General features: G+C 46.0%; 1 protein-coding gene across 1 annotated transcript in view; it reads left to right on the forward strand.

Annotated features, from left to right (window-relative positions):
* The window catches only part of ATP1B1 (ATPase Na+/K+ transporting subunit beta 1), a 19,836-nt gene continuing 6,483 nt past the window's right edge, over window positions 1-13,353 (forward strand). Inside the window, exons 1-3 of the mRNA XM_006271810.4 lie at window positions 1-294; window positions 3,964-4,092; window positions 12,565-12,720. Of these exons, the coding sequence (XP_006271872.1) occupies window positions 195-294; window positions 3,964-4,092; window positions 12,565-12,720 (385 nt within the window). The 5' untranslated portion in view covers window positions 1-194. The remainder of the gene's footprint in view (window positions 295-3,963; window positions 4,093-12,564; window positions 12,721-13,353) is intronic.

Genomic DNA, 13,353 nt, shown 5'->3' on the forward strand with positions numbered 1-13,353 from the left:
TCAGTGTAGTCCCGGTCCCGATCCGCGCCAGGCGCCCGGACGTGGAGAGAATCTCCCCCGGCACGGACTATCGTGTGTGCCCCACTCCGCCGTCTCTTCGTGCGCGGGGCAGCGCGGATCTGCGGCGCGGGAGCCGGACGGGAGGGCGGTCGCTGGGCTCTTGTTCTTCCCCCGACCCGAGGGGCTGATCGCTCATGGCTCGCGGCAAAGCTAAGGACGGCGATGGCAACTGGAAGAAATTCATCTGGAACTCGGAGAAGAAGGAGTTCCTGGGCCGCACGGGCGGCAGCTGGTGTAAGTGCGGCGGGCGGGCAGCGTGGAGCCGGCGGCACGTGCGGGGGCTCCAGGGCAAGGTCGCGCTGAAGGGCATGGCGGGCTCGGCGGGCGGAGAGGCAGGGCGAGCCACAGCCTTGAGGGGAGGGCGCGGGTGACGCTCCCTTGGCGCTGGAGGGAGACGGGGGGCGGGGAGAGGGGGAAGGCGAAGGGTTAATAATGCATCACCGCCCAAGGTTAGTCAAGGTGACAGCGGCACACCACGGGGATGGAGAGGCGGCAGGGCACCGGCTCGCTTGGATGCCCTGCCGGTCCACTTAATGGTTGTCCCCCCTCCACGCACGCACTTTCTGGAGGAGCCACCAGATCCGGCTGAGGAGGGAGCCCGTGCCGCGGGCCGGGGACAAGGGCTCGGGAATGAAGGAGCCCCTCGAAGCTGTCTCCTAGCAACTGGCTGGAACTTGAAGCCAGGCTGCCAGGCGCAGAAAAACGTGCGCCTCCACCCGCTGCCTCCCCAGCGCCTGGTGCAGTCCTGCACCTGCCTCCCCGGCTCACCTGCAGGTGCATTGCAGTCTGCGCGGCACTGACCGGGGGCACCCTGTCTGAAGGTCGCCGGCACCATCATTCGGTCTGGCCTCCCCCGTCTCCTTCCTTCCGGCTGCTTGGATTCCCCCAGTCGCAAGGTCAGCCAGGTCTCCGCTTTTTTGGCTTTGGCCCAAGGGACACAGGCAGCTCCACATCAGTCAAAAGAAACACTGAATACTCAGACTCGTCTACATGATAGCTACTTAAATGGCTCCATAGCCCACCTACCTTCCACTGGTGAAAGTTACTGGAAGGTATTACTTGATTATGCCACTCCTCTCATTACCCCCTCAAAAGAGGGCTGGGGGCAGGCAGGAAGGGCCTAGCATCAGGCTGGGATGGAGATCATCCCACTCACTCTTGCCTTAATAAACAGGGAGCAAGCACATCAGCATCTTGGAGCTGAGGGGGTAGACATGCTTGTCCTTGGGGAAAGGGCGTGCTGTCCTTGGGCTCTCTTCTTGTTTTCCTGGGTTCCCACCAGCAAACCTGGGGTCTTCCTGTTAATAGTAGACTCCTAAGAAGGGAATGGCTTTGTTAGTGGTTGCTTCCATTCCTCTTAGTTACATTTTTTTTTTTCTATGATGGAAAAGGGACCTGAGAATTTTACCACGGCCTGCAAAGCCAGTGGCTCCTGTAGTGCCGTGAATAAGGAAATAGGCCAGCATGAAGTGATGACTAAAGGTTTAGATTATACATTTATTAGACGGGTACAAATACAACGAGGCCATGTACATAAATTGTAAAAGCCTCTTAGCCAATATTAGGGTGCCTGCCAACCGCAGCTGGCCTATGTTGAATCTAGCCCCTGTTGATTTGACCAAATGAGGATGCCACATCTGGAGTTGCCAGATCTAAAACAGGCAGGCAGCAGGGTTATGACTGGCTCATGCTGTGTGGCAGTGTGAAGTGAGAATTGGTGTATGAGTATGGAGATGTATCTACTACTTATGTAACTTGAGGCACCTTTTTTAAAAAGGATAAGCTCCCTACCACATAGTGCCCTACTGAAATACCAAGGGCCGGATGCTGACTGGTGCAATTCCATTGAAGTCAATGGCACAAGAGCATCCCCTATGAATCCAGCCCTGGGCTAAAAACCAACCTGTTGGCAAGTCCTTGTTTCTTATGGGAGTTCTTCAGCTCCATCACTGGATTTGCTGGATACCTTCCAATAGATCAGTAGACACTGTGTACATTGTAGATGTGTGAGTCTCAACAAACATCCTGTTTGGAGAAACTGGTCAAATATTCTGCCTCCTAGCACTGCCCTGTTGATGTAAGGAAAATCGGAGGTGGACAGACAGTCACAGGCAAGCAGACACTGCAGCATTCTTGTTTGGCTTATTACAAGAGCACCTCCTATGATCCTGCTCTGGAAAATGTTTCCAAATGTCTCTGATGTCACAGCCACTTGCCTAATGCCTTTTAACCCTGGGTGCCTTGTAACCCTGGGTGTGCTGAGATTTAGCGCTGCACAGTTGAATTCACAAGTTTTTCTTCCTCATGCAGCAAGGAAGAAGTGTGTGGGTGGGGGATGGAACAGGACATAATTTTCTGTGTGATCCATGACCATGTCAGTCTGGTCCTGCTGGTTGTCTGTCCCCTGTCCCTGGTGCTGTCACTTTAATAGATTTACAATTAATAAAGCCAAGAATCAAATTCTTTTGTAGTGGTTGTGCTAGTTTGGCAGCTGAGCATGTTTTATGATGGGGAGGAGGCGCTTTTCTTTTCCCTCTTGGCAACCTCTGTTCTAACTTCAAAGCCTGCAGATGAGCCTTTGTTTTTTAGAGTTGCAATCAGATTAGTGCATTCTGAAGTCCAAAAGGACTTTTTTGCCCCCTCAGATCATCTGTTATCTCTAGCACAGATTTCTTTGCTTTTGCTCCGTCCTGTTCCCCTCATTAGTATATAGCTGCTTGGCATGGGGCTGGCTTATCCTTCCTGTGGGCTGACTTGTGATGCGTAGTACAGCATGTTACTGTGCAGTTAATCACTTGAGATAATCTTTGTAAACTAGTGACTGATATCCAGATTCCCAGTAGTGTTTGGTGCTTTCTGGTTTCTTCTAAGATGAGTTCAGACCTTTTTTTTCTTCACAGCAAAAATTACTTAATCAGTCATTGTTGTGAAATTGACCGTTTAATCTAGTCTAGTCTTAAAGTAGGCAGGATTTGTCCAATTACAGTAAATCTTGGTGGCTTTTGGGCATCTAGGGGAGCCAATATGAGGTCTGATATATTTGTTTTTTTATTTATTTTATTTTTCTCCTGTTCCTAGAAAATCTCTTTTTGATTAGTAGGCATTGAGATGGAGAATCACAGCTCTAGCTCAATCTGAGATGCCTTGAAATCCTTTCAGGAGTGCTGTGGAGTGCCACCCCATGTTACTACTGTTAGGTGTGCAAACATGATTTGCAAGATTTAAACCCAGAGATTTCAAACAGGATCCATAGCATTAAAAACGTTCTGACCTGCTATGGACTTTCTGATTTCTTTGCAATAGAAGAATTGCTCTATTGCATTTCTGTAGTCAAAAAACAAGTGGAAACTTAAGAGCTGGCATTTTCCAGGGACGCCTCAAGTCTGAGGCGTGCCTTGAGTCTAAAGAGGTTGAGAACCACTGACCTAGAGTTTTGGGGTCGGCTCTGCTTGAGACTGGGACTGTTGGGGTGCTCACACGGGGAGAACTCCCAGTGGAATTCTGTAGGATTTGGACGGCTTGCTCCTTTAGTTCCTTTGAGGCACGTTGCCAGGAGACAGGCACACATAATGGACGTGTCCTTCACTACACTCGCTCTCGTTTTGCCCCATGTCAGCAGGGACTACTGCTAGTGGGTCAGCCAGAAAGGGGGCTGAAAAACAAATAACGAACTTCAAATAGCTTTTAACTGAGAAATCTTTGACTTCGTTTGTAAAATGTTAGGTCATTTGATTGCGATTAATTCCCCCCCCCCCATTCCCTCCCATGCGTGTCACTGACAATGTTGTGATCCATGTATGTTTGTAATGTGGGGCTTTCCTGTAGAAGTGGGAAAAGCTGGCTTTTTGGCCTAATCATGTGACTGCATTCAGGCCTTGACAATCCTTCTGTTCTCTCCTGCAGTTAAGATTCTTCTCTTCTACTTGATTTTCTACGGCTGCCTGGCAGGTATATTCATTGGGACCATTCAAGTCATGCTGCTCACCATCAGTGAATTCGAACCCAAATACCAGGATCGAGTGGCGCCCCCAGGTAATATGAGAGCAGGCTTAAACACACATTGTGCAATCCTTTTCAAGCACAATAGTTTAACTGCTTACTGGCAAGGTGAGGGTGGCCCTGTATTCCACTGCTGCAGTATGTGGCTTTTATAGGGGGTCTGGTGCCTTACCACAAATGCCTTCTGTGCCTTAAACAGTTGATGGGCATGTCATCAGCCTCCTACACTAAAAGCCTTGTCTCTTGTTGACCTTCAGTGAAAATTGCAAGTGACCACACTTAAAACAAAATGTCTTCTTCCGATATTCCTAAAATATGCCCTCAGGGAAGTCATTTCACTTTGGTGCCCTGTTTTAAACCCATTTATAACATTTCGAGGAAGCATACTAACCTCATAGGGTTGTATGAGCTTTACTTTTCCAAGGGTCTTGATTTACAGAGATACAGAAGGTCCCTTGTACATATTGGGGTTTAAATTAGACATGCAGGCAACTGGGAAGTCTGGGGGGAGAAGGGAGCATGTATCCAATGTACAGCCTGTATCCCTTGGAAAAAATGCAGCACCAGTTTAAAGAAAAAATGGTGACATATGTAACGTCTGTGACTAGTTTGTCTTGAGAAAGAGCATCCAGAATGACTTGGCAATGCATCCTGTTCCCCTTTTTGTCCCAACCAGCAACTATTACGCTGTCTAATTCCTACTAAAAAGTCAGTGACGTATGTGTGTAGGAGTCTCACAACTGCAGCTTTCCCACATTACAAATGACCTTGAGGGTGCCTAGCACTGGGGAATGGTAACAGTTTGTCTGTCTCCACTTGCTCAGTAAACAGTTCAGAAGCTTTTAATAACACTGGTATTTAAGTGACAATTGGGAAGCTCCTGGCATGTTGCCAGACAAGTCTGTTTCAGTACCCTACAGCATGGTGTGGGGTATAGGACATGTAGTACTTGCCTCGGACTAGCATGTCCTAACCAAACAAGGAATGTTACCCAGACAATATAATATTGTCTTCAAGCAAAAATGTTGCCCCCCCTCCCCCCAATATCCCCACCATAATCCAGTTATAAAGGATAAAACCTGGAACAAGTATTGAAAGATTCATTTTTGTATTATTTTAGCGCTACTTATAGCTGTATTCTAGGCACTGAGGGCAGTGCCCTCTCCACTTCATGCTTGGCTTTGACACCTGCACTAATGCACCTATAATATGGCAGGAACACCCTTTAAAAAAGAGAGATAATTCCCCCCCCTTCCCCTGCCACACACACACATCCACACCTACCCCCTGACTTGATGGAGGGAATTTGAATGGCAGCTTCACCACTTCCCAAAAAAATCAGTCTGTCACATTTTATTGAAACTTGAAATTTTTGAATAAAACTTATTGAAATTTTATACTTATTGGTGTTTTCAATATAATTTATTCTGAATTCTAACTCCAGATTCATTTTGAGTTGAAATTTTGCCTAAGACCTTTAAACTATAAAGCAGGTACTAGGCTTGCCTTGATGTTATCAGATGGTTGTGCAAAGGGTCCCTTGAAAACAAACACCTTCCAACTTTTTGTTTTTTAAAGATGCAGCTTAAGTCTGTTACGGCTACTGAAGAAAGGCTGAAGGCATTAATTCTTTGCAGACTAGAGGCATGCAGACTCCATAGACGCCAACATGGCAAAACACAGCTACTAGAAAGCATTACAATGGGCTGTTCTGTAAATGTGAGTTTTTCCCCAGGCATGAAGATTTTAGACTCAGAAAGCAAGGCAAATGCCACCACACACAACATCCAAAGCATTATTAACCTCCTCAGTGTCCTAGTGCTAAAGACTCTACAGTGCGACCAGGCTCCTTCTGGCTTAGGGGGACTTCTCATGGAACAAGTTGGCAGTTGCAATGCAGACAACAGACAGTGGGGGCACCCTACAATGTGCCAAGGAGTAGGTGACTGTTCTTACCACCTGATGCTGTCTCATCTCTTTGCTCGACTAGAAACAAAGGGTAGCACTGAACCCTTCACCTCCTCATAGTGTGAGTTGACCTGGCACCAAATAGATGTAATTTGGTCATGAATGCTCAACAGCCTGGACACCAAGTTTGATTTAGCACAAAGATGGGGGTGGGGGAATGGGACCCTCCCTCTCCTTTCCAGAAGAAGGAAGTGGAGATCAGTAGAATGTTTGGGTTTTTTTCTAAACATTATTAATAACAATATTATTATATGGTGCAGCTTGAGTCTTTCTCTCCCTTCCCCACCCCCCATCTCCCCCCAGTGAATGGGATCTCTAGATTACTGACAACAAAAATTACAGATTAGTATTGTCCAGTGAAGGACATGGCAAGTCCAGTTTTTGAGGACTTGAGGGTGGTGGCTTAAATTGACTGGAGGTATCTGCTAAAGGCACCAGATTGGGAGCAGGACTAGGAAACCTGATTTTCTTGAAGTTTCTGGTGCTAACTGGATAATACCCCCCTGGGCAAGTTGCTTAAACCTTGTGTCTGTAACACTGGGGGGGGGGGGCAGGGTAGGGGGGGAAGGAGTTAAACTTGACCTTCCTGTTGAGCACTTTCAGATCTGTGGAGGAAAACACACTATAAACATCTGGATTCCATGACTGCTGCAGAAGTCATGCTGCAATTTATTTGGTGATACTGACATGGGTACAATGGTTCAAGCCATAAAACTCCACTATTGTAGTGAAATGCAATTAATATGCTAATTACTGCTTGAGTGCAACACAACAGGAATGCTCGCTTGCTGGAGGGCAATTTCAAGTCCTGTACCTTTCCATGAGACTTAATTGTCTAGGGGGACCAAGAAGGAGTAATCAGCATTTTATTGCCCTTTATTTCAGCTGCAGCAAACTTCACTTCCTATTAGAATTCCATGTGCATTGTATGCTTAACCCTTCCTATACATTGCATTTAGAGAGAGGATTTAATAGTTGTAACAGGTAGGATCATTGCAGTTTGAGAGAGCAGAAATCATTTTCTATTGTGCTGGGGCTTTATTGCTTTGAATTTCTGGATACTCTCAACCTGGCTGCTTGCAGGGAAAAAGGAATGCTCAGCCTGTTGAAAGGGATGAGACACTGACTCAGAGAGGAGATCTTTCTCACCCTCAGAGGGTTTAAAAGTGTTTCTTGCCCTTTGTTAAATGGTTTTTCGCCATGCCTATGTGAAGTGGTATAATGGAAATGCTTGTTCTGGTGCCCAGTCTCCAATTGGCTCATTTTGCTTAGATAGCAGTGCTGGAATGAAATGGAGGTCTGCCAGTGCCTTCTAGCTGGTGGGCCTATGCATATCCCAGGGAAGATTCTTTGTAGGAGGTGCAACATCTCCTGCTTCTTCTGCCTTTCAGTGCAAGGCCCAAGCTAGATAGAGAGGTTGCTTTGGTTGCCCAGGCAGGTAGATTTCATTGCATTGGAGGAAATGGACTCTAAGGACCTCAGTGGTGGTGCTGGTACCTGTCTGAGAGTGACTGCAAAGTTGACTCATGACTCTACTACTTCATCCCTACTTAACATGGGCTCCTTAAACCCTTGAACTTTTAGCTATTAGCTTATATCTATATCTAAATAATACACACACACACACACATACTTTTTAGGTCCAAATGATCTGACCTGGATACCGAAACCCCCAAATGCCTTCTTTTTTTAATGGAGTTAGGGTCTTTATATCACAATTTTTCTAATAATTATTCATCACTTATTTTCATTACTTGAGTTCACTATTCACCTATATGATATTAACATTGCCTCCTAATAATGTAGCCCACTGGTACGTAATTCTGAGACCCTACTCACCAGTCACAGAGGAGAGTCTGTTTTCATCAACTTTCTGGCACTATGGTACTCTGTTCCATTGTTAATTTTTAGTGAAACAGTTCTGACAGGAGCTGGGTTGTACAGCCAAGGAGACAAACTAATGGAGGTGTAACTCTACTGGAATTTGTTGTCAGTTCTAAGTCTCCATTTTGAAGAAGGCTTATCAGGAAATGGTTTGCTTACTGGCCAGCCAGTTTCTAACCATTATTATAATCCTTTTGTCCTTATAGCAAGCTCCGAGTGCCCGAGGTCATTATGTTCAGTAAACACTGAGAATGGGAGTGACTGTTTCCTTTTCACTTTACTGTATTCTTATAGGGGAGAGGTCAGCCTTTTGAGGTGTACTCTGTCCCCCTTGCCCTGTCAGTATTTGGCTTCCCATTTTCAGTAAGCGTGCCACTTTGTTATATGGTGGCTCTTCAGAGCTGGGTCATGGGCCGGGCTGCTGCTTCCTCAATGAGAGCATTGAAGAATTTATTTTGGATGGGGAACAGGCAGAAACTAGGGGCACCTATACATGAGCAGCAAGGCTGTTCTTATGCGTTGTAATTACAGCGCATCGGAGCAGACACGATTAATTGAGTCTGTTGCTGGAGCATGGTAATTACCACGCTTCAGACTCCAGTGTCTCATGTATCAGTATCCCCATGCTTAAAAATGGTGACCTGAGCACTTTATTTTTTTTTTTAACTAAAGCTCATTTGAACTTTAGTTAAGGAGCCCCTGCCACCATTAAGCATGGGGGCACTGATGCATGAGACTTCCCAGGCACTTGAATTAGAGAGGATTGTGGAGCCACCCTAATTAACATCCCACTGTCCCACCATTCCCAGACCATGCGTATAACTGCCCTAGCAGGCTGGAAAACAAAGAAGAGGAAAGTGCTTAGGCCTCGGTTGAAACCTCAGTGCTTTTCTGCTTCCTCATTCCAATCTGTGCTGCCAGTAAGGAGGGAAGTGCTTTAATTTACATGAAGTGTAGCTCTTCAGTGTCCCCATGGAGATGCGAAGGGCATTATTTGTATTGGAGAAATAGGACTAAGTGAGGCAAAATGGAGTCTTGGACCCCAAGTCATGAGAGCATGCTAAGTGCAAGCCTGCTGTTAACTGCCTACTTATGGCCTATTGATTTATGTATACAAGCAACTCTATGCTTAAATTCAAGGGCTCTGCTAAATTGAGGCATGAGTGACTTGAGCCATAGGCACCGGAGGAGTTGCTGGCAAATCCAGAAATATCTTGTGGATGTGGGACTTATGCTGTTCCATCTCATACCTGGGGAACTGCCTATAAGACATGAAACACTCACCCCTTTTCCTCCCCCTCCCTTCCCCACTCTTTCTCATGTGAACATGCTTTGTTTCAAATCCTTACCAGTGTAAGGCTTGATTTTTTTAGAATGAAAATGGCCTTTAACTCTTTTTTGCTGGTATAATTTATTCACTGGTATTGGTACCTTCTCTTTTTTTTGCCTTTGCTTTGCTTTTCCTCCTTGTTACACTAGCACTTTCTTTTTTTCTTTCTTTCTTTCTTTTTTTTTTTTTTTTTGCCCTGCACACAGCAGCCTGTAAAGGGGTAGGTGTTTGATGTGAGGTTTTGACTTCCTGAACAAAGGATGCCTGTACTGGGAGGCTGCTACGACACGCTGTAATTCCAGCAAGTGCCACACTCCAGTCAGCCTTCACATCTCGTATATCAGTGTCCCTGTACTTCAAAATGGCGGTGGAGATGCTTTATCCAAAATTCATTTGAGCTTTAGATAAAGTGCCCCCACCGCCATTTTAAAGCATAGGATGCTGATACATGAGACACTCTGGACGCTTTAATTAGAGTGGCTCTTAGAGCCACTCTAATTAAAATGCCCCTTCCCAACCACCTCTGGAGCATGTGTAAAAATGCCCCAAATGGATAGCTTGAACTGTCTTCTTTGATTTGTGACTTTAAGCACATACTTTTTAAGACACTTGTGTAGAAGCTGTGCAGTAGACAAGAAGGCTCTGCCGTGCTTCATACATTTGAACTGCATTTTTACCAGCCATAGCCTGAAGGGAAGTGCCTTTGAATAACTTCGTTAGCATTCATCTTTGAGCAGAGGATTGGACTAGAGGACTGCCTGAAGTCCCTTCCAACCCCAAATTCCTATGATTCTAAGTATGAGGAAAACTTGGGAATGAAGGTTAAATCTACTTATTAAAACTGAACACAGTACTTTTAGCCATAAGGTCTTTTGTGACTCTTGCAGAGCTACCGGTTCTTAAAAAGCAAGAGAGTATTAGGAAAGGTACTTGAAACAGTAATTCTTAATGTGGGGGGTAAGAATGTCCTAGTAAAGAAGGTAACTTGTGTCTCAGCTTGGCCAGATTGGCTTTTGTTACAGTTTATGCTGAAGAGAGATTTGAGAGAAGGCTAGAGCTGCTTCCTGGAATAAAACTTGAAACCACAAGCTGCTTCCTGGACTGCCCCCCTCACTATCTTTGTCACCTGGATGTTGCTATAGGGGCACAATGTAAATCTTTGTCCTAGGTTACAAATTCTGACCTGCAGGGCAAAGGCTGGGGCAGAGCCAGCTGAGGAGGGCTGAAGCAGAAGTACTCCAGTGACTCCAGGTTTTCCAAAGCCATGAGCCCCCATGGGCTCAGGCCAGGCACTGAGCTGTGTTTAGTTTGCACTGAAAGAAGCATTTCGCCCTATCCCTGTCTGATCACTGACTAACTGAACAGGAGAGGCAACTAGAACAGGACTTGGACGCTATCCAGTGCAGGATACAACAGAGGCAGCAACAAAATTTGCATGAGCTCCAGTTCCCGTTTTGTTGAACTCCAGCCCATTAGTTGTGCCTTGAGGCATTCAATTAAAATGTGACCTGAGCCTTGCGTGAGAGCAAGTGTTGACTGTTTTGTCATGACAACGAAGGGACTTGTTTTCCCTTCATCTCTATGGGCAACTTCTCTCTAATTCCCTCTGCACCACAGGCAGCTGTGTCCTTCCTACCCTCCTCCAGTCCTCCCCTTTGGTGTAATGAACAGAGCTAGATATGGAGTCCAGAGTTCTGGACTCCAAGGGTGAGTACTAGTCACTTTCCCCCAGGCATGGCATTTGCACTTAACTCGCTTGATTCAATACCTCAGATCTGAGGCCAATTGGAGGCAAGGATTAGCAACCACAGGGGTTTGGGAGCTCATTCTGGACATTAAGCTGAAGTTCTGATAAGGGGGGCAGTGTGTGTGTGCATGCGTGCACACTTCCACACAGCGTGGAGGAGATTAGAACACAGCTTATGTGACTTGAACGCTATACCAAAGCAATCGTTTTTGGCAAGCTCCATGGAAGACTCAGGCTGGAAGTTCTGCCACTTAAAGCTTATGAACCTAGACTTCTGGAGAGCGTTCCCTGGTAGGGGTTGTATCCCCTTCCTCCTTTCACCATCTTTAGTGAAGCCTGGAAGGGAAAAAAGCTTTGCACTTATGTCAAAGTAGAAGATCTGTCAGGGCTGCTGCAGTTTGAGGGTAGTAATGTATGTCCCTCTATTCATGAAGGAGGATCATGCCAGGGGAGTGTGAATGTTGGCTGCTGTTAGCTTTCTCCTTGCTCCGTATCTCTTGTGTCAGCCTTCAGGAGGATGTGACCAAAAATCTACATTGTGTATAACTTCTTGCTCCAGACCTTAGAGCCTGCTTACAGGGCAGAAGCAGACTATTGGGGTTTGGTAGTGGCTTCAGGTACTGCTAGAGATGTGATAGCCTGTCCTTTCTGCTTGTTGGCACAGAAATTTTCTCATTGAGGGCAACTATAATAACCATACTTGCATTTTTGTTTCTGGGCCCTGAAATTGAGACTTTCAAAAGGCTTATGAGTATTTTGAATGCCTGAAAAAGGGCCCCTCTTAATTTCAAGTTGTTATTTCCCTCCCCGCAAATCACTAGTCAGTATCAAGTCTCAGGCTTTGCTTCCCATATCCTTGGCTTCCTTCGTGGACTCTGGCTGGGTCCTTTCATATCTCGCAACGTTCAGTCTGCCCACATGAGGCATTCAGTCTGCTGGACAAAATTAGCAATGAGGGGAGGAAAAAAATTCCAAAGCACTTAATTGACCTTTAAAATTCAGTGGCACTTGGGCTTCCTGGTGGGTCACTTAGGATAAAATGTTCCAAAAGCCCTTTGCCGCAAATTCATGAAGGCAGGGCTGTCCAGCTTCTCGGAGGCCTGGAGCTGAATCCATGTGAACCACAGGCCCTCTCCCCCTCCTGCCAGGCTGCGCAGCGTGGATTCTCCTGCTGCACGTCTGCAATGCTCCCCTAAGCACACTGACTCCTCTGTGCTCTGCCCAAGCTGCATGCCACATTGTTTCCCCAGTGTGCCCCATCCCTCACCTTGGACTCCCACCACATGGCAGGTTGCACCTCCAGGTGTTTATAGAAGGATCCTGTGGCTATGACTTGAGCATTGCTCTGTGTGGTGTTATCAAGTGTTCTAGGCCACTATCAGAAGTGACTGTTGTCTTGTACATTAACTGCAAATCTAAAGACATAGGGAAACTTCAGGGTGCTGTGTGTGTAAACCTTGAAGTGTGAAATGTGAAACTAGAAAAATAATTCCTACTTCATGCAAGATTCATATTGTGGCCTTGAACCCATGTGACTTTGGAGTGTATTTAATATTGTTTTCCTCTCTTATCTTAGGATTGACCCAGATCCCACAAGTATTAAAGACAGAAATTTCCTTTTCTGCCTCTGATTCTAAAAGCTATGAGATGTATGTGAGTGCCATCAACAAATTCCTACTTACATACAGTGATGAACAACAAATGGGAAATGCTGCATTTGAGGACTGCGGTGGTAAGTGCCCTTGAAGATATGGAGTTCTGATTGTCTCCCTGTTGCTGAAGGATCTCTTGTTCCATCTCTTAACCATCTGTCTAATGATGGTCATGAGTTGCTGGTGATGCTGTATACTTAAACAGCATCCTTTCTCTAGTCGTTAATAGCATGTTGATAAACATTTGCCTCTGAAATGGACTCAGTTTCTCATTACAGTAGTAGTCCTCATAGTAGAAAGACCAGGGTCATGCCAGAGAGAGTGGAGCATCGGTGCCAAACTGAGAAGCTTATAGGTGGCACACCTGGTCTTGGCCTTACTTGCTTTCCATCCAAGGCAGTGGGAGACCTGCTGCTGACTCCAAAGGGAGTAGAATCAGGAGAATGCTGGAAATCCTATGCTGTGCACTCATACTGGGATTAAAAGCTGTTGTCAGGGCAATGTCCCTATCATGGTGTCTAAATGCCCTTAAAATACTGTCCAGTTACTTGTTGAACTGCATCACCTTGTCTATGTGGTCTGATAGGAAACTGTTCAGAGCATTTCCTCTAGATGTTCGTTAGCTCCCGCTGAGAGCTTTCCTCCTCCTTCCTTCTATGCTCTAACAGGCCCATAGTGAAGGTGAGAGCATATCACCCAAAAAACCTCACTAA

The sequence above is a fragment of the Alligator mississippiensis genome, chromosome 1 (genome assembly GCF_030867095.1).
Source record: "Alligator mississippiensis isolate rAllMis1 chromosome 1, rAllMis1, whole genome shotgun sequence".
Lineage (NCBI taxonomy): Eukaryota > Metazoa > Chordata > Crocodylia > Alligatoridae > Alligator > Alligator mississippiensis.